At 48.2% G+C, this 18,741-nt stretch overlaps 1 protein-coding gene across 1 annotated transcript in view; it reads left to right on the top strand.

Moving 5' to 3' along the window:
• Window positions 1–12,896: 12,896 nt before the first annotated feature.
• ITPKB (inositol-trisphosphate 3-kinase B) overlaps window positions 12,897–18,741 on the top strand; it is a 67,076-nt gene continuing 61,231 nt past the window's right edge. The window contains exons 1-2 of the mRNA XM_061350516.1: window positions 12,897–13,329; window positions 14,631–15,714. Of these exons, the coding sequence (XP_061206500.1) occupies window positions 14,794–15,714 (921 nt within the window). The 5' untranslated portion in view covers window positions 12,897–13,329; window positions 14,631–14,793. The remainder of the gene's footprint in view (window positions 13,330–14,630; window positions 15,715–18,741) is intronic.

Here is an 18,741-nt window from a genome sequence, read left to right as displayed (position 1 = left end):
CACTTTTGCTGCAGAAGTGGGAGATTCGAGCAGCAGGGAGAGAAGAGCTTGTGGCTTGAGCACTGGTCTAGGATATTAATAATCTAGGCTCCTTCCTAGTTCCTTCACAAACTCCCTACATTTTCCTACAACACAGAGATAGGAACCTTTCCGAAGCTCGACTTGTTCCTTAGAGAGTAAACTCTTGGACAGAGAGACTCCTGCTTATGATATACATGTGTTTTTCACTTACATCAGTGAAGTTCTGACTCTTAAGGTGATTTGAATACATTTGCAGCTTCGTGGCTGAGCCAAATAAATCAGAGCTGAGCTGAAATCAGTCTGAACTGATCCACAGCAGAGATATCTGGGGTTTATTTGCATTCACGAGAAAAACTGTAAAATGTTGCTCTGAGGTGTGGAACATACTTGAATAGTCCCCAAATTAAATCTGTCCTTCTTAAAATACTTAGAGTGAAAGCAAGTTAAATAGCAGACCGACATTCTAAAAGTGCTGATGGTAGTGGCCACCTTTCTGGCAAACACAAGGACTTGTGTAGGCAGTGTAAAACTCACATCTGAATATCTTCTCCACAGCTCCCATTTCTCTTCTTGAAGCTGTTCTACTTCCACCAGATTCAAAGTGAAGCTCCTTGCCTAATGTTGGGATTTGTTTTGTCTTGTGCTTTGATCTTGTTGTAAAGCCAATACATTTCTGACATGCTGAAATAGCTCCTTTCAGTGTTAACAACATTAATGTAATTCTTGGTTCAGCCAAACTATACTGCAAAGCTGATGGATGGTTAATCATCCTAAGAATGTGCTGAAGGAGGCCAGTTGTCACCATCTCTTCCTGTTCTTTGCTGGTTTATTTGAATTATCCAATGGATTCATATAAATAAGATATAATCTTCTATTGAAATCTGAGAGAGTGTGGAAAAAGCATGCAAATAATACCATCCTCCTGGGGACTTTTCTAAGAAGGACTTCACCTTTCTTTATTATGAAATAAAACTTATGCTCAAGGAGTGCACCAAATACTTTGACCTAAACTTTAGCTTCCAGTCTTGGGAGGCTTTTTGCTGCAAAATAATTAGTGTGAAGTCTGAAACAAGTGTAAGTTGACTCATGGAAGAAAGATTGAATCATAAAGAATAGATACTTGAACATACACACCAATGAAGCCAAACACCTGCAAATTGTAAAACTGACTCTAAACGCCACGTGAGCTGACCAATCTCCACCAAAGGAGAAGGAAGAGCTAAAAAGTGGGGAAGAGCTAAAAGATGGGACAAAGAATGGATGATCCCAAATCCTTTAACTCTGTCTCCTTCAAAACCAAGGGTTTTTGGGAGGTCTGCAGTCCAGAGTGTGCCAGTGGTCCTGAGAAAACACATCAGGCTTCTGAATAGGGATCATACTGCAAGATGGAGCTCTAAACAGATACCTGCATGGTTGCACTGTCCATCTCATCCCAGAGATTAATGCATCTTTCTTCACCTTTTCCTAATGTTTTTCTGTGCTTCTGCCTCCCTTGTCATCCTAACTCAGGGTGTGTCCTGCCAGATACTGAGCTCACTGTGCTGCTTGTGCTGATGAATACTGAGTGCCTTTGTGCCATCAGAAGGACTGGCCTCATGGCTCCAAATGCTCGGAGCTCTGCCGTTTGTAGCTGCAGAGAGTTACCCGTTCAGTCATCCTGTTTACATCACATTGGCTTGTTAAAAACAAAGGCTGTCCAGTATGCTTACCTTAAATATTGGTGAGGAAAAGATAGGCCCTTTTTATAGGGTGACAGGACAACAGCGAATGGCTTTAAGCTGAAAGAGGCAGGGGGTGGAACTGCATGATCTTTAAGGTCTTTTCCAGCCCAAACCATTCATTCTATGACTCTCTGATATCTACCCAGTGGAAACTGATTTGAATTCAGTAGATTGTTTTGTACCTTGTATGTAAATCCTTGCTTTCAATTTTTGAATAGTACAAGTGAAAATAGGAGATACATTCCTTGGAGACAATGCTTGAAGGGATTTTGAACTGAATTCTGAAAGGGAGAACTTGATCAGTTTCTAACCTAGAGGCAGCTGAATTTCTAACCTAGGTGTACAGTGTAAAACCTAGTCCATAGCCCATGTAATCAGCAGGTATTTTTCTATGGATGTAACTGGGTAACACATGCAACCTATAATCTGTGTTTCCTGCTACAGTTGTTAGCCTTTTGGAGATTTTTCATGGGTTACCTAAATGCCACAGAAAGAGACAAAACTTAATTCAGATGTGCTATAACCCACTTTATGGGATGCTTCCCAGGGACTGATTTGCTTTATTATTCTCAAACTATGATGATTATTTCCAATGCAACCAAAATTAATTAAAGGCTTTCAAATCCCACTGATACTCAGAATCGCTGCAATAATTTTGCATTTAATTATGAAAAAGCTTCCATAATTGTAACTGCTTAAACATAGTAACAGAAAATATTTGACTATAATCTCAGCGTTCTGTAATGATTTGAAAAATTGAGTGCTGTCATAGCTATTCTAAATCAGTTTGCCTACAATACAGTTAATGTCTCAGTTCAACAAAATCAACCCAAACTCATCAACGTTTATGCTCATGGCACGTTATAGACACTCTGAAATATGTGATAATTAAAGTGGGAAATCAGCCATCAGAGTTATTCCCAGACCAACCCACCAAGGCTGCCCCTCAAAGGCAGCATTTATCATTGAGAATGGCTTAGACCAGATGTGTGCTTTTAAAACTGATCCGTTGTTGGAGACAGAACTTGACAAAACCTCAGGTTTTAGAGAATGCAAGACTGCACCTTCCTCTTTTACGAGTTACTGTACCAAACACCTCTGATTAACCCCAAACTGGAGAAAAAACCCTCTGAGAATCATTTAAACATTAATAATGAGAGGGCATAGTTTTGACAGAGAAAAAGATGAGAGTTGTTGATCAGTTTTTAACAGAAAATGAAGTGCAATATTGACTTCGGGCTCTACCCACTTCTGTAAAGCTGGGAGGTGACATCTGTTAACAACTGCCAGGCAAATGTCATCAACTGTGAAGTGTCCTGCACCCTCCTTGCAAAGATCCTCAGCCTTCTTTTCCCAAAGTGGCCAAAACCTGAGACACATTTTGTTTCCATGTAAAGGCAACTGTAATGCTTGTTCATATTGACAGCTTCCATTTGAGGGACTCCAACCTTCCATGTTTCATCCGAAACAATGATCTTTCTCTGATCACCTTTGGGCACTGAAGCTGCCCAGCACCACTTTTCCTTTGAGGGAAAAGGGATGAACCCCTGCTTTGCCAAGGCTGTAAGGACTCCCGTAGTTCCTGTAGTATGTTTTTCTTGGATACACTGCAACTGTAGATGCTACTCAAGGCCTTGCCATGGAAGTTATTTTTTCCACTAAAGAGCAAACAAGCTGGGGAATATGGGAAACAGAAGCAAGTAGCCTTCCATTGCTGTGCAGAGACACAGCTGGGCAGCAGCCAGCAAAGCCATCACTGCAGTTGTGTGGTTTAAAAGATTAAAAGAGGAATGTAATATTTGATGACAACCTAATGTCAGAGTCCATGACATCACCTGCTTCCAGCTGCTGATGTGTCATGTGAAAGAAATGAATTTGGACAAGGAAGAGTGTGAATCTAACTACCAGGAAAAGTAACTGCATTCAGAAAGGAAGTCAGAGGGAAGAATTTATCCACTGTTTGGTTAAATTAAATTACTTTACAACAGCTCCAACTCCCAATTCCCTCTGTCCCTGTCAGATTGATTACTAAGTCCTCACAGCCTGATTGCACTCATATATAATTCAGTCTTTTGGTTTCCCCATGAGCAGAACTGGCCATCATCTTGATTGAGGGGAGGTGAGAAAATGGCATGGAGAGAAAATACAACTACTAACAATTTAGGAGTCAAAGTACCTGGCATGTGTCTCAGGAACTTTGGGGAGGCTTCCAAGGGCACTTACCACTTCCAGTAACATGGGTGTTTTGGTGCTCTCATTCTCCTTATCTCAACTTCCAGATATATTCCTGAGAATTCACCAAACCTGTGTATACTCATCACTTCCTATCCAGATCGATTTCCCTGGGAAAGGAAAGAAGATGGGATTGTGACAGTGCAGGTACTTCAGGGCTTTTGAATCAAGGGTTGGTGGTGTAAGGCCAGGTTGGACAGAGCCGTGGGTGACATGGTGTAGTGTGAGGTCTCCCTGCCCATTGCAGGGGGTTGGAACTGGATGATTTTAAGGTCCTTTCCAACCCAAACCATTCTGTGATTCTATGATTCTATGCTACTTAAAAACCTCTGCAGGTGAGATCACTATTTAGACAGTAAATCTGATGGCTGGCATTTTGTTAGTTGTTCGAATTCACCTCCTAGTGTCCAGCGGTCTCAAGTGTGCAAAGAAAACCCTGCTGCAGCAAAATGGAAGCTGATTTTTAGAAGACTAGAGTTTTACTTGTTATTCTGAAATCCCTTCCATTGTCTCTCCAGCAACTACAATGGAATGACATCCAGAGGAGAGCAGGGCCCAGCCTGCTGAGCAGGACAGCTCTGATGACCTCCATTCTTTGGTTCATCAGCAATCTCTCTTAGAGGTTTCAGGTCTGAGTATGCCCATGTGATGTTCCCTCCCTGCCTAACTTGGCAGCCTCACATAGGGTCTGTTCCTGCAAAGGATCCAAATTTCCGCTTGTCTAAAGTCTGTTCCATCAAGTGTAATAAATCTCAGCCTGCTCCATTCTTCCTCCATATCTCTTTTTGACACAATAAAAATGGTAGACTATTCCCTTATGACTACTGTTGCTAGTGACACAAAGGGCACCTCTCACTGGATCCTGGAACTCTTGTTCAGCCCCATCCATTGCCTTCATAGGGAAGAAGAGGAATTAAGCAAACTGTCTCTTACTGATAGATCGGGCTGTGAAAAAGAAAAGTATTTCATTGTTTCAACATTTTGTTTCTTTTAGGAAATGTCAGACATGTGAAACAGAAGGGAACAAAGTGGTTGGGTGTTGGGTTAGGATTTTATTATGTAAAACACGCTTGCAGTCCAGTCCAGAAATGGCCCTGAGAAGAGTTAAAGAAATTTGCTTGTGTAGCTGAGCAATGAAGTGAATATCTCTGCCAACAAACAGTGGGTGTTTCCAGGATACTGTCTCTCCTATCAGAAAGGGTCATTTCAAGACATTTCCCTGGCAGCTCTTATTAATCTCCTTCTCTCTGAGCCAGAAGAGAGGAAGATGTCAGGCAGCTGAGCTCTTGCACTGTTCCTATTCTCCTATGCAGGGCAATGCTGTCATCAGCTAGCAGGAGAGAACGTAAGGGAACCGGTGAACCTCTAACATTTAGAATCTGGTTCAGACAACAAGGGCTACAGGGCTCTATAAGCACGTCCGGAAAGGAGGAAAGCAAAGGACTGAACGATGAGTAGGAAGTTAACTCAGGGGTTCTGCTGAAGACTTGCAGGCTGCACCCCTCTCCTGTCCTTGCTTTTGCATCTCATTAACTTACTCTAAGCAATTAGGTGAATTCCCCTGAGAAGAAGAGAGCAGCCAGCTGGAACTCTGTAGTATCCATCCAGCAGGAAGTGGGGAGCAAATACATGACATCCAGGAACCCATTAGAGCTTCAGTCCAGCTCATCAGCACTCATCAGCAAAATGGATGGTGATGTCTCCTCTCTGGGGCAGATCTTCACCTTCTCCAGACCTAATGGCTTTTTAACTACATAATTTCAATCAGCTGTTAGTACCAGCCAGACCACGAAGTATCTTTCACCTTTTCCAAAAGAAAAGAAGAATGGGAAGGCCCTTGCTTGGAGCCCAGGGAGTTGTGAATAACGACAAACTTCATGGTGAGGTGAGGGTCCATCACAACTCTTGAAATCTGTCTTCTTACAGGCACCTAAATGTGGGCTTAAATACTTCAATTTACTTACACAGAGGTTAAAACTCCAGGTGTAGCAACTGTAGTAGCAGAGTGGAAAACATCAGTGATCTGAAAGTCTGTAGTCTGCAGCGATGGCTTAAAAACCCTAGATGTGTGCCCTTTCAGGGATAACTAACTCCACTGATCCGAGAGCAACCTGGAACTACCTGGGGGAGGTGGAAGGGCAGCACAAGAGGGAGCCTTGTCCTCGGCATACTAGCTGAAGGAGGTGGGAGCATAGCAAGGAGAACTGTGCTGCGTTGCTGAATTTACTGCTCGAATCCAGAACCAGAAAGGCAGCTCAGGGAGTTCACAGCTCCAAGAGTGGATGTCTCCAGAGCAGAGGCAGGGGGCAGCAGGGAGACACAGCTCTGGGTGGAACTAGTTCGGGATGGAGAAGCCGGTCTTGGTACTGTTAAAATGAACTCCTACTATGCCTGCGCACGTGGGTATGTATGTATGGAGACTTGTTATAGGACTGACAATCTCCCTAGGTGGATGTGTGTGCTGTTCTTTCCATAAGGGCTTTGCTTACCTCTAGCTTAGAGGGAAAGCATGATCCAGTGTACAGATCTCAGTGTGTGTGGGAAAGATGTTCTTGCTTGGAACAATTTTATATGCTAGGACTGGTGTTTTCCAGTGCCTGCTATAATAGAGCTGCTTTTCAGGGTCAGGCTCTGCTGACCTTTGCAGTTTGTTGTGTGGCAATAAACAGAGCTACGTACAGAAAATAGCACAGATAGAGCACTGTTGTCTGACAACATCATTTAGGAATATTTCCATAGCTCCATTCCTTTAGCCATTCAGAATTATCATGAATCAGCTTAGATCTGCCAGATTATTAAACTGTGCTGCACTTATTCAAAGCTCAGCTTTTCCCCTTTCACAGACATAGGAACACACAAAGGTAAACATCTGTCCATCATGGAAATATTATGGTAAACACTTAAAATCTATTATTGTACCATAGGCAAAAATAGATCCTTGGAGAGAGCCAAAAGGCTTTATTTTAAATTAAATGCCCACAGCCCAGTATTGGCTTTAAAACTCTTAACCACGTCCTCTTCAGTGCCCTCTTCCAGCTTTTCAAAACACAGAGATCACTCATTGCAGAGTGGAAACTTGGACAGCATTTCTTGTGATTCCATGGTTCATCTGGTCCCTAAAAGGTGCAGTGGAATCTCGCAGGGCTGGAAGCTGAATATCCCCATCGTATCCCCCCAAACCCAACCCAGTCTATATGACACACTGCACACTTAAAAACCAGCTTGTGTTTTTCCTGCTGGGATCGTAGCTATCTCAAACACTCAAGCTGCCCAATTATGGTTATGTGGTCACACTGTAGTGGAATAACTGTGACCCAGAAGCAGAAAAAACCTCTTCAGACAATGAAGCAGTATTTGAATGCTAACTGTTTTATCCCCTCAACCACAGACCCAGGTACAACTTTTAGGAGCCTCAAGGTCCAATGGAGAAGGATTACCCTTTACAGTCTTATTTTTACTTAACCTCAATAAAACTCAATGCATATTTTGTATGCTCCTAGTGCCTCTAATTCAGTATGTGCAATGAAAAAGGGAACATTAATGCTGAATCAGGGCTTACTCCCCAGATATGCATGTTTATATTCTTGTTATCATCCAATGTGCCATTGTAAAGGTTTGCTGCAGCACAGGGCACACAGCTGTGGCACACACGAACTGTGGGGCTGAGCTCTTCTCTGGCACCAGGAAAACCAGGGAAGGGTGGCACTGAAACTACTGGTCATATCGAGACTTAAACCCAGTGGGCATTCACATCAGACCTTCACATCTTCATCCTTGAGAGTCTACTTGCTGAGGGAAAACCAAAGGTACTGCTGGCATATATGCATTGCATCAGGAGGAAATATAACATCCTGTGCTTGTTCTAGGGTTCCTAAACTTTCTTGCCTATCGTATGTGTATATAATTCCTTATCAGAGTCCTTTGCTGTGCCTAATATATTCCATACATACATTAATATTTTCCATGCATACATTTTGAATCTCTTCAGTTCTGTAATAGTTCTTCAAAGTCCTGCTGCAAAACCTGGAGCCAAACTGATGTTCTTCACCCAGCACTAACACTGCATATACGTGCTGTTCATGGATGTACCAGATGTATGCACCCCTTCCTCCAAGGAACCCACGTGAACTTCAGGCAGGTCACAGCCACAAATACTGTAGAAGATAGAGGATGTCTCCCTGTTTCACAGGTGAGTGAAACAAGGCAGAGAGACACTAAGCCCCACTGCTAACACCCTACAATATGGCTGGGGCAGAGCCAGGAACAGACCTCTGAGATCTTTAGTTTTCTTGGCTGCACTGAGCTGTATCACTTGGTACAGTACAGGGTGAGGTGCAGGCAGGAATGTGTGGAGGAGGCTCCCAGAGAACAGAATTGATTCCTTTATGCTCTGGGTGGATGTACAAGCTCAGGCAGAATTGAGTACAGTACACAGACTGCCCTATATTACATTGACTTGCCACAGGTGTCTCTGCATGGTGTTCCTGTTCCCTGAACAAGAGCTGGCACAGAATATACTAACAAGTCACTGCTTCATTCTGTCATTATAGGTTTACCTGTAGGAGAGCAGGAGGGAGAAAATAACTAGATAACCAGGCTCAGAGGTTGCTGACAGCTGGGAAAACCAGCATCTTTCTGATCTGTTTTACCTCTGAAGCAGTGCGAAAGGGCTGGTGCAAGATAAACATCCAGAGCCCTCTTCTCAGGCCTCCAGCCATCCCAGAATTGTGCCATGCCTGTGACAGTCACCTGCCTAAATACAGACAGTTCCCAGCATGTAATTCAGTGCTGTGCTTCCTTTTGAGTCTTCTGTGGTAAAATACTAGCCTGTTTTATTCTCTATCACACTGGCATAAGCATGAGCATAAAGTAAATCTGCTGGCTGTAGAATTACTCTGTGTTTATCCATTTCTTTCTATATTTTACATGATTGAGAGATTCAACTCACTGGTGAGGAAATGCTGTAAAATACTGGCTTCCACTGCAAGGATTGCTGATGGTCTTTCTGATGCTGAACTGGATGAGCAGTGACAGTTTGGACAACTCATCTTTGAAACACACTGAAGGCTGTCTTGTCCACCCAGTTCAAAACATGACAGAGAGTAGTAATTTTAAAAATGAAGCTTATAATAAAAGAAGAATAGAGGAAGGAGAGTACTTTAGGGTAGTAGTTGTTTTGTTATTAGATTGTTATGATTTTGTCCATTTCTTTCTTTTTACAATTGAATTGATTGTAGTTCATTCTGTCCTGTTCTAGCTTTATAACAGAGCCCACACCGTATCAACTGAGTGCCTCCAAGGACTTAAGTGAATAGGATGACCAATATCTATCACGCAGCTGTACTCCCCTCTCCACGGAAGGAGGTATTTCTGCAGGACAGGACCTCGCTTTGGTAAGGTATTTTCGTTTGGGGTTTTTTTTCCATTGTTATTGAGGTTTGGATTGAGGAAGGTGTTCTTTTTGCCTGGAGAAGAGAAGGCTGCATGGAGACCTCATAGCAGCCTTCCAGTATCTGAAGGGGCCCTACAGGGATGCTGGAGAGGGACTCTTCATTAGGGGCTGTAGTGATAGGACAAGGGGTAATGGGTTAAAACTTAAAAGGGGGAGATTTAGGTGAGATGTAATGAAGAAATTCTCTACTGTTAGAGTGCTGAGGCACTAGCACAGGCTGCCAAAGGAAGTTGTGAATGCTCCATCCCTGGAGGTGTTTAAGGCCAGGTTGGACAGGGCTTGGAGCAACCTGGTCTAGTGGAAGGTGTCCCTGCCCATGGCAGGGGATTGGAACTGGCTGAGCTTTAAGGTCCCTTCCAACTCAAACCATTCTATGATTCTTTAAATTAATATATGTCTCTCTCGGTTTTCCCTAAAGAAAACAGGTCAGGGGAAGGAATATACCAAGCACTTAGAACACATCTCTATTGCTAAGCCTCAGGCCCTCACAATGTGAGCATCATCTTCATCTTCACACTCTGGTGACCTTTAGGATGCTATCCAAGGGCTCAGCATGGCAAGCCTCAAGATGTGGACACAGACCTTGACTCTAGAGGAAGAGGATGTATAAAGTAGCAAAGGACAGTTCTGTCTGTGTTTGAGAGGGTCACCAGCACCATATGGGTCTGCCAGGGCCCCCCTAGCTGTGAAGGGCTCTGTCCAGGAGAGGGTTTTAGCAATACTGAAAGCAAAACGTTAGGTAGGGTCATGGCAGAGGCTGAAAGGAGTAAAATAGCCTTGGCTGTAATGCCTGCTTTTCCTATCCAGCATTTGCTTCCTGCGCAGCTGGTCCCCACTCCTGCCCAATAGCCCTCTCATCCGGCTCCTGCTGCAAGAGCCACCTCTCCCATCAGCAGCCAAACCTCCTTTCCAACACATACCCACACCCAGCAGGGCCTGTGCTGCTGCCCCTACAAACAGCCACCACCCCACAGCTGTGATAGCTCTTTCCCCAAATGCTTATAGCCTGTGGGTCAGTTGGAGATGTTACACAGTTAGGACAGGTCCATGCCCTTCTGTAAGTGTGTCCTTGCTTGATTTCAGGATTAAATACATGCTGCAGTGAATGGGTATATGCCATTCCCACATGAAAGATCTTTTTTTGTTTTAATGGCCCCACTGTCTTACATAAAGGACAAGTTGCCCACACAGAAGTTGGCCAGATCAGCTGTTTGCCTTAACCCAGCCTGTCTTCAGCATTCTCAAGCACTGCAATGATTTTCTTTGGAAGCAGGACATATAAATCCAAATGAAGAACATGGCTTAAGGAGAAGCAAGATCTTTTAAGACCCAACATTGGACTTCCACTTGAAGAATGTGCACTGAGATTGCAAGTGAGTCAGGGTGGAGCTATCTTTTTGCTCTCTTTGAACAGCACCTAATTCAACAGTGCCAAAGCCATGGAGAAGACTTCTTGGCAGCACCAAGCAACTACAGCAGAACTGGTGCCTAGAGACCTCCGTCTGTGTCTGTGAAAGAAACTTTTCTTCTTTCTTGCCTCCATCCTTGTCCCTGGATTGGACAAGCAACCTGTTTCCATGCTTTCCATTTAGGCTAACCTCAGACATGTGGTTTCCACTTGATTGAAAACAAGTGTGCTGAAAGCTGCCTGCTCTTTCTTCACTCTATGAGGTGGACTGCTGCCTGGCTCCAGTCTGGAAACAATTATTTCCCTCTTGTACCTACCCATTATGAAAAGTCAAAGGCTTATCCCTGGACTTTTTCCTCTATCCACATTTATTAGGTGCTTCTTTCATAAAGAAAAGCTTGTAATGGCATATAATGCCCACAGAACAGCTCTAGCTCTGGATGTCACATATTTCTGCTGCATGATAAACATGCTGCTGTGTTTTAAGGCCAGGTTTCCCTTAGGGAGTTTTGTATCAGTCACTGTGTCACAGGGAATTCACCACTGGTGACAAGGTAGGATGGATGTCTGATGGTGCTTGACTACGTGGGACTTTAAGAAAGGGCTTTAAGCACTCATTGTGGTTACGCTGGTGTAAATACTCTTAACCCCAAAGGCTGGTCACAACATCCACACACAGATACGTGCAGTGCTTGCAAGCCTGTGCAGAGGCTGTTAGCATAGCACAGTGCAGCTGTTTTACAACAAGGAGATACCTGCCTTTTTGTACTCTGGATTTATTATTTCTTCCAAACGTTCCCAGTTTTTGGTGTGTGTTTGCAGACACGAGGGAATGGGAGCAACAGATGACCAGAAGCTGTAGATATTTGCACACAGGGGGAAGCTTGTGCCCATGAATAGTGCCATTATACTCAGCACTTTACTGAGAAAGATTGATCACATACTTTATTCCATGAAAGACTAGTTAGTTCCTGACTGAGCACAGACACTGAGGAAACGGGTTGGAGTGGAAAGAGTCTAAAAATCCCTGCTCCTGCACTGAATTCAAAATAGCATTTCTTTGCCTGGAAAAACAAACATAAGCTCATTTTGGGTGTCTGTGTCTGTCTGCCTGTGGGATTGGCAATCCACACCTTCTGCAGATCCGGAGATCTACCCCTGTTCATGACCTAGAGGTTATGTCTTAATTACATCTACCTTAATTACAAGCAGCCGATCTGCTGTGACATCAGTTCCCCTCTCTAGGGGAAATTCCTAGCTGGGAAATCCTAGCAGATACAAATTTCTGCTGTTCTTTTCTTCCCTTCTCCCTCCCCCTTGGCCATTGCAGACCAACCCCAAAACTGCATCTGGGCTTGACCTTGAAGACTCCTTTGAGAGCGAATGGCAGTGCCTGCTCTCCTGAAGTGCTGACGTACAGACAACTATTTCCAATGAGCCATCTTCATACAGAAATCATATTGTACCACAGCCAAGACCCTGCTCCCTCTGCCAAGCGGTACCCGTGCCTGGGGGCTGTGGGAGCTTAGGAAGAGCTGTCTGTGGCCTACTAAGGGCAGTGGCTGGCACAGGTTAGCTACGGCCCTGCCTAAACCCGGAGCAATGCCACGGGGGGAGGATGTACCTACAAGCGAGAGGATGTGCCTACAGCGCTGGTGTTTGGCCTCTGGAGCTGTGGGGATCATCTCACTGCCACGGGACGCCGGGCAGGGGGTGCTTTGCACCAGCCTGGCTCGGGTGCGGATGCCCAAGTGCTGAAGAGCAGCAGGACGGGAGGGCCGGTGGCTGTGCCTGGGGAGGGGGATCCGCGCCCAAGGGCTGTGCTGCTCCATGCCTTCGGGCTGGGCGCCTGCAGCCGCGGCGGCCGCTAGCTCGGCGTGGAGCGGGATGCGGGAAGGGGGAAGCTGGGGGAATGCCAGGCAGGGGGATACCCCCACCCCGGGACCGGCCGGGGCTGGAAAACAGCTTCGTGTGTCTTTAACCCGCAGCGGCCAGCACGCGGCGGCGGTGTGGTTTTTTTCCTCTCGTAGTTAACAATGGAAACTTTTTTTTTTTTTCGCAGTATTTCCCTGCAGCCGAGCGAGCAGAGAGAGAAAAAAAAAAAAAGAAACTTGTTCCGCTGAGTTCAACCCCAGACAGGCTCACAACTTCCTTCCTGCTCTCCTACCCCCTCCCTCCGCTCTCCTCCTCCTCGCCTCTCCTCTCCTTCTCCTCCTTCTCCTCCTCCTCCACCTCCTCTCTCCGCCTTTCCAGCCTCACAGGCAGCGGGCGCCGGGGCCGCGGCGCGGACCTGGCCGGAGCGCGGAGCCACCCGCGCAGTCTCCGCAGCCGAAGCGCGAAGCGGGGGAACCCGGCGTCCCCCGGCCCGTTGGCTGCCGCGCAGGGGGAGGAAGCCCGGCTGGAGCCGCGGAGCGAATCCCGCGCCCGCAGAGATGGGTCCCGCTGCGCCCCGCGGCCGGCGGCGGCACTGAGGGAGGCGCGGACCCTGCCCCCAGGTAAGCGGCGGGGGGGACACACACGGGACGGGGACGTGGCCGACCCCTCGGCCGGGGCACCCTCGAACTGCTGCCCCGGGGAGGAAGGGACGAGGTGGGGCCGTGGCGGAGGGGCAGGGGGGTGCGCCAGGGCCGAGCGGGGTGCCCCGCAGCCGGTGTGTGGCTGAGCAGCTTGTGCTGGTGCTCGCTGAGCTGAGAGCGTTGCAGTGCCGGGGATCCCTGCAGAGAGTGGGTGTCCGCGCTGCCCGGGCTCTGCTGAGCCGCACGCTGCCTCCCAGCAGTGCCTGGAGGGATGGGGAGCCTTTAGTCACTGCGGACTGTGCTTGGACCTGCGGGCATTTACCTGCAAGGAGGCACACAGCGGGAGGCATAGGGGTACCCCTGACAGCATCACACACATCTGCTGCCAAAGATGTGTACGCCCATAACCAGAGTTAGTGTGTAAACATGCCTGCACACTCATGTAGCCAGCGTGTTTGTGTAGACCTCGTGAGTTCCTGTGCCCCAGCATGGGATGGGGATTGCAGCTCCAGCGGCACATGGAGCAGACGGGCATGAAGGAAGGTATACTGAAGTGCAGAGGGCACAGAGAGCCACCTAAAGAAGTCAAGTCTCTCACACACTTACACACAAGCACAAAACAGGGCAGACACCACCACACATCTCTGTGTGGGGTCTGGCTGTGACTTAGAGGCGTGTGCAGTAAAGGCAGATGAGCACAGGGGAGGCATGTATAGACAGGGAACGCGTGAAGATATGCAAAGCCGTGTGTGTTGTTGCACATGGTAGGTTATGGCAGTGGTGGAGACATGGTCCCACACCGCAGAAAGCTGCAAGCAGGGCACACTCGTGTATCGCTGAACAGAAATCCATGCTGGAGACTTGATCTCGGTCCTAGGTGACAAACCAGAAGGTGGCAAATCGGAGCTGTTTGGAGTATTTCCCTTCTTTCAGCTCGCACCAGTTGACCATAACTCCCATATTCTGTTGCGGGAACAGCTGCTGACTATATGTCCTCTCAGACACTGGTGCTGCAGCTGCCTCCGCAGGCAAGCTGGAGGGAAGGCAGGAAAAGGGGGAAACAGCCCCAGACTTGATTTCCCCTTGGCTCAGACCGTTCTGATGACCAGGCTGGGCCATGTCCCCAGGGCTGGCACACTGGGGATGCAGGAAGGTGTGTGCAGGGATAGGAGGAGGCACTCAGGAAAGGAAGAGTCCGGCCAGCTGTGTGCACAGCTGGAGGGTGAGTTTAAGGGGAGTGCAGAGCTGTTCTCACCACTTGCCTCTTTCTCCTTCTCCAGCCGTCGCATTTTATGGAGCTGCAGGCCAGGGCCAGCCCAGCTCCCCTGCTTCCTCCCAGTGATGCTGCTGGTCCCAGTGTGGAGAGACCCTGGGCAGCCCCACGGAGCCTGAGCGCCGAGGAGGCAGCGGCAGCGGCCCCCCTGTGCGCCCCGGCTGACTACTATGGCTGTGTACTGCTATGCACTCAATAGCTTGGTGATGATGAATAGCAACAGCCAGGTGACGAGCAGCAGGAGCAAGACGCCGCCTCCTCCAGGACAAGTGCTGCCCAGGGGCCTGGAGACACCCGGCAGCTGCCGCCCGCTCCCTGTCTTCAGCCCGGCCCCCGTGCCACCCCGCTCCCCATGCCGTGGCCCCGCTTTCCTCTTCCCACCCCTTGAAGAGCCTGTCCTGCAGCCGGGCAGCCCCAGGGGACGGCGTGGCAGCCGGGGCGAGGAGGGGCAGCCAGGACCCCCCATGGCACGGCAACTTCAGCGGGAGCTGCACAATGTTCAAGTGAACCAGAAAGTGGGGCTCTTTGAGGCACAAATCCAAGCGCACAGCTCTGCTGCCCAGCCGCCACGAAGCCCACGGCCATCCCGATCCCGACCTGCCAGCCCCACGGTGCCAATGGTGGGACTTGGAAGTGCATCCCAGCCACAAGCTTATGAGAAAAGTGAGGCCCCTGATGTTGGTGGGGTGCAAGTCTGGCCAAGTGCTGCAGAGCCCTCGGGGAGTTCAGTGGCGATGGTGGTCCCGACTGTAGGGCTGGCAGTGGGCAGCAGCCCCCTGGGGCCATCAGGGCCTGCACCACGGCAAGATAAAGTGGTGGTGGCTCCTACAGGACATGAGGGCCAGTGCCCAGCCATCAGCGGGAGCATCCCTGCTGTCATTGTCACGGACCTGGGGGGCCCGGAGGAGGAGGCGGGCGCCGTGCCCCCCAGCAGCCTGCCCGTCCGGAAGCTGTCGTCGTCCTCAGCCTCTTCCACAGGCTTCTCTTCATCCTGGGAGGAGTCCGAGGAGGACATCTCCAGCGACCCTGAGCGCACCCTGGACCAGACACCGGCCTTCCTGCAGACCCTGGACCAGCAGAAGCCCCGAGTGGTGAGTCTTGCACCAGCACTGGGGAGGTGGGGCGAGGGCTGACAGCGTTCTTGCTCGCAGGCAGAGCTGCAGAGGGAGGGCAGAGGTCTGTCAAAGCAGAGGTCTGCAGAGAAACTTTCCATTTGCTCAGCGGCATTTGCTTTCCCTTACATGAAATACCGATCCCTGTTCCCAGTCTGAAAATCCCTTGCACGCAGGAGAGAGCATCAGTACCCATCCCACTGTGCACAGTCCTTGCAAGGCTTCCCTGGTGCTGCACGCTGCCTGCTCATGTGCTTAATATACACCCAGTAATGCAGCCTTCTGCTGACATGTGGTTAGGAGCCTCAGCTTTTCCTCAGCACAGCTTCCCTGCGTGCTGGAGGTTTCCCATGATTTACATGAGCCTAAGGGAGAATACATTTCCTCCTCGGAGTCAAAACTGTGTGGGCCAACTGTCTGTTAAAGTTTATTCTGATGCCCATTACCATAGTGTCTGTGTGCCTTTCACATGGAAGCAAAAATCACTAGTATTTCTGGTAATTCCCCTTTTGAAGAACACTTTTTGCTTGTGGGGTATGTTGTATTTTAGGTAAGCATATTTTTATTTGGTATTTACATTAAGTTCTTTTGTTTCTGGATCTTTATGGTGGGGCTGGCTGGGAGGCTTCAGGTGAGAGAAAGCAGCAGTGCTGTATCACCCTTAAAGCAGATACCTCTTCAGAGAGGAGGGCTTTGATGTGCTTCCCAAAGGCAGACACTCCTGGGATTTCTTGTGTCACCTGGACACTTCATTCCACTTCTGAATGCTCTGCACAGAGCATGCTCTGCCCTGAGCTGTCACACCATCTATCCAGAGGGATTTGAACCACTGTGCCCCACTGCAGGCTGTGCATCATCAGGGTCTCCCACCAGCACATGGGCTCTCCTATCCCCTGGCTCTGAGATGTTACATTGATTTGAGCTCAGCTCTGGAGCCTCACACTGACAATCCCTCAAAAATGCAGGACAACCCACTGGCTCCTTAATTTTGGAGTCTGATAAAGGGCTGGCAACTTTCAGTGGTGTGCTTCAATATGCTTAACTTCCCACAGACACATGACAGTGAAACTCTTGCTAAGCTCAGTGACATGAGGAAGACCAGAGCAGGGAAACATCTAAGTGAACGTATCAAACTCATGAAGGACTGACAGACTGTGGTTTGTAAAACACACAGCAAGCTGAATTACCTATCTTTGCTTTCCTACTTGTTTTGTTGTGTTCCAAGATCTCGGGCTCAGCCCTGCTCAGGATGGAGAAGCAGTCGAGTAAAAGCACACTTAATGAAGTTACAAGCCTGTGGCTCATCGTCTCTGCAGACAGTTTTGTATCTTGGGGCTCTTAACTGATGAATCAGCTTGCTCCCTTTGGGAGCTGCTACAATCACTCTGCTGATTAAATTCTGCTGGTTTTGTGTGCATGAGCTGTAGTAATCTCTGCTCTATTCTCCATACTAATGACTGTTCCTACTGCCAGATCCCACTCACTGATTTGCTGCTGAAAACAGTTCGCTGATGGGCAAAATCATGCCTGACGCTCTTGTGGAAAGCTTCCTGGAGCCTCAAGCTGACTCTGCACAGCCTCTCGTGGCCCCCAGTGAGCTCAGCCAGGCTGGTGGCTCAGCAGTGAACAGGCAAGGCTTGTTTTTATTGTCCAGAGGCCTGGATCAGAGCTAGCTCAGATCAGGTCTAAGATCTCCTGGGCTCAGTGGGGTTACTCCAAGCTAGATGAGATGAAGATGTGGTCCAAAATGTGTTAGGCAGCCTGAGGAGCTGCACTTGGTTTTGTGTTTCAGTGCTGGAGTCCTCTCAGCAGGAGCAGCTGGGCTCATTTACAGTGATACTTTCTGCTGGGCTCCACAGGTCCCGTGCAGGGCTGATCACTGCCTTTGGCAGGTTATAGTGAACTTCTCAACAGGATTGTGTGCCAATGCCCAGTAATTCAAAGGTGAATCATATACATAACACCCAACTTTGTGTACTGGTTGGCAGCATCTTCTAAATCCATAAAGACAGCAGAAGGCAGCTACTGAAGCAGTCTCAGGTTGCACACTCATTTGTTTTCATGAGCTCACTATTTCCTTTTAACAACGCACAGGGTCTGGAAATGAGTTGTGTAATGAGGAAGAATGTGTGAGAAGCTCTCTCTGCAACTCATACTTTTCCATCAACATAGATCCTGGGAGACCTCAACTGACAGAAACCAACATCATGGCTGGGTTGAGTAGATAAACGCTTGGCGGGTAGAGAGCCCTGCCTCTCTGCACTGGGTGGTGCTGGCACAGGGGATGGCTGTCGTACCTGGAGGAGACGTAATGACAAGTGGCAGGAAGGCAGTTCTTGCTGCAGATACGGTCTGTGCTGCATATCTCATATAGCATGCTTACAGGTTTGATAAACAGCAGGCTTGCTTCTGCCCTTCCTTTCTGGAGGCTGTCTGGCTAAGCAAATCTGTTAGGGATGTCCGGCTGTCTATTGTAGTTCCTCCTGGCATCCTGGGAAGCGGGCAGATCCCTCCGGCTGGCACGGACTCATCCCCCATTTGTTCTGCAGGCAGTAAACTTCATTTGTGGTTGGGCTTGCAAATTGGCCAGTTAGAAAACGATGTTGCCTAGCAAAAAGGAGGTAGGTTTTGTGGCCAGTTTTTTTGGACACTGTGACCTGGACCAGCTCTGTGGCTGATACGGGCTCTGCCTTTGTTTATTGAAATGGTTTACTCAGTGCATTACCTGTCCCTGGAGTGCGCTGGTGCCCAGTGGACTGTGCAGCAGTGGGAAACAGTGACCCTGCCATGATTACAGAAGGCTTTTGAAGTGCAGCAACAGTAAGAGCAATCTGACATTTTGCTGTTGTCTAATTGCAAATCCACTTAAGGTCTGAGTAAACCTCCATGTAAGGGCTTTTGCAGCTGTGGCTTTCCCCCGGCTGTGGGCTGCTGCTGGAGAAACCCCACACTTGTTTATTGATGCTTGCGAGGTTTCAAAGACACTTGAGCCCGTGACACTTCTCA

Source organism: Neopsephotus bourkii, unplaced genomic scaffold (genome assembly GCF_033783945.1).
Source record: "Neopsephotus bourkii isolate Nb327-2 ecotype Australia unplaced genomic scaffold, CSIRO-AGI_Nbou_v1 NB_518, whole genome shotgun sequence".
Taxonomy (NCBI): Eukaryota; Metazoa; Chordata; class Aves; order Psittaciformes; family Psittacidae; genus Neopsephotus; species Neopsephotus bourkii.
This window is presented reverse-complemented; position numbering and strand designations above follow the sequence as displayed.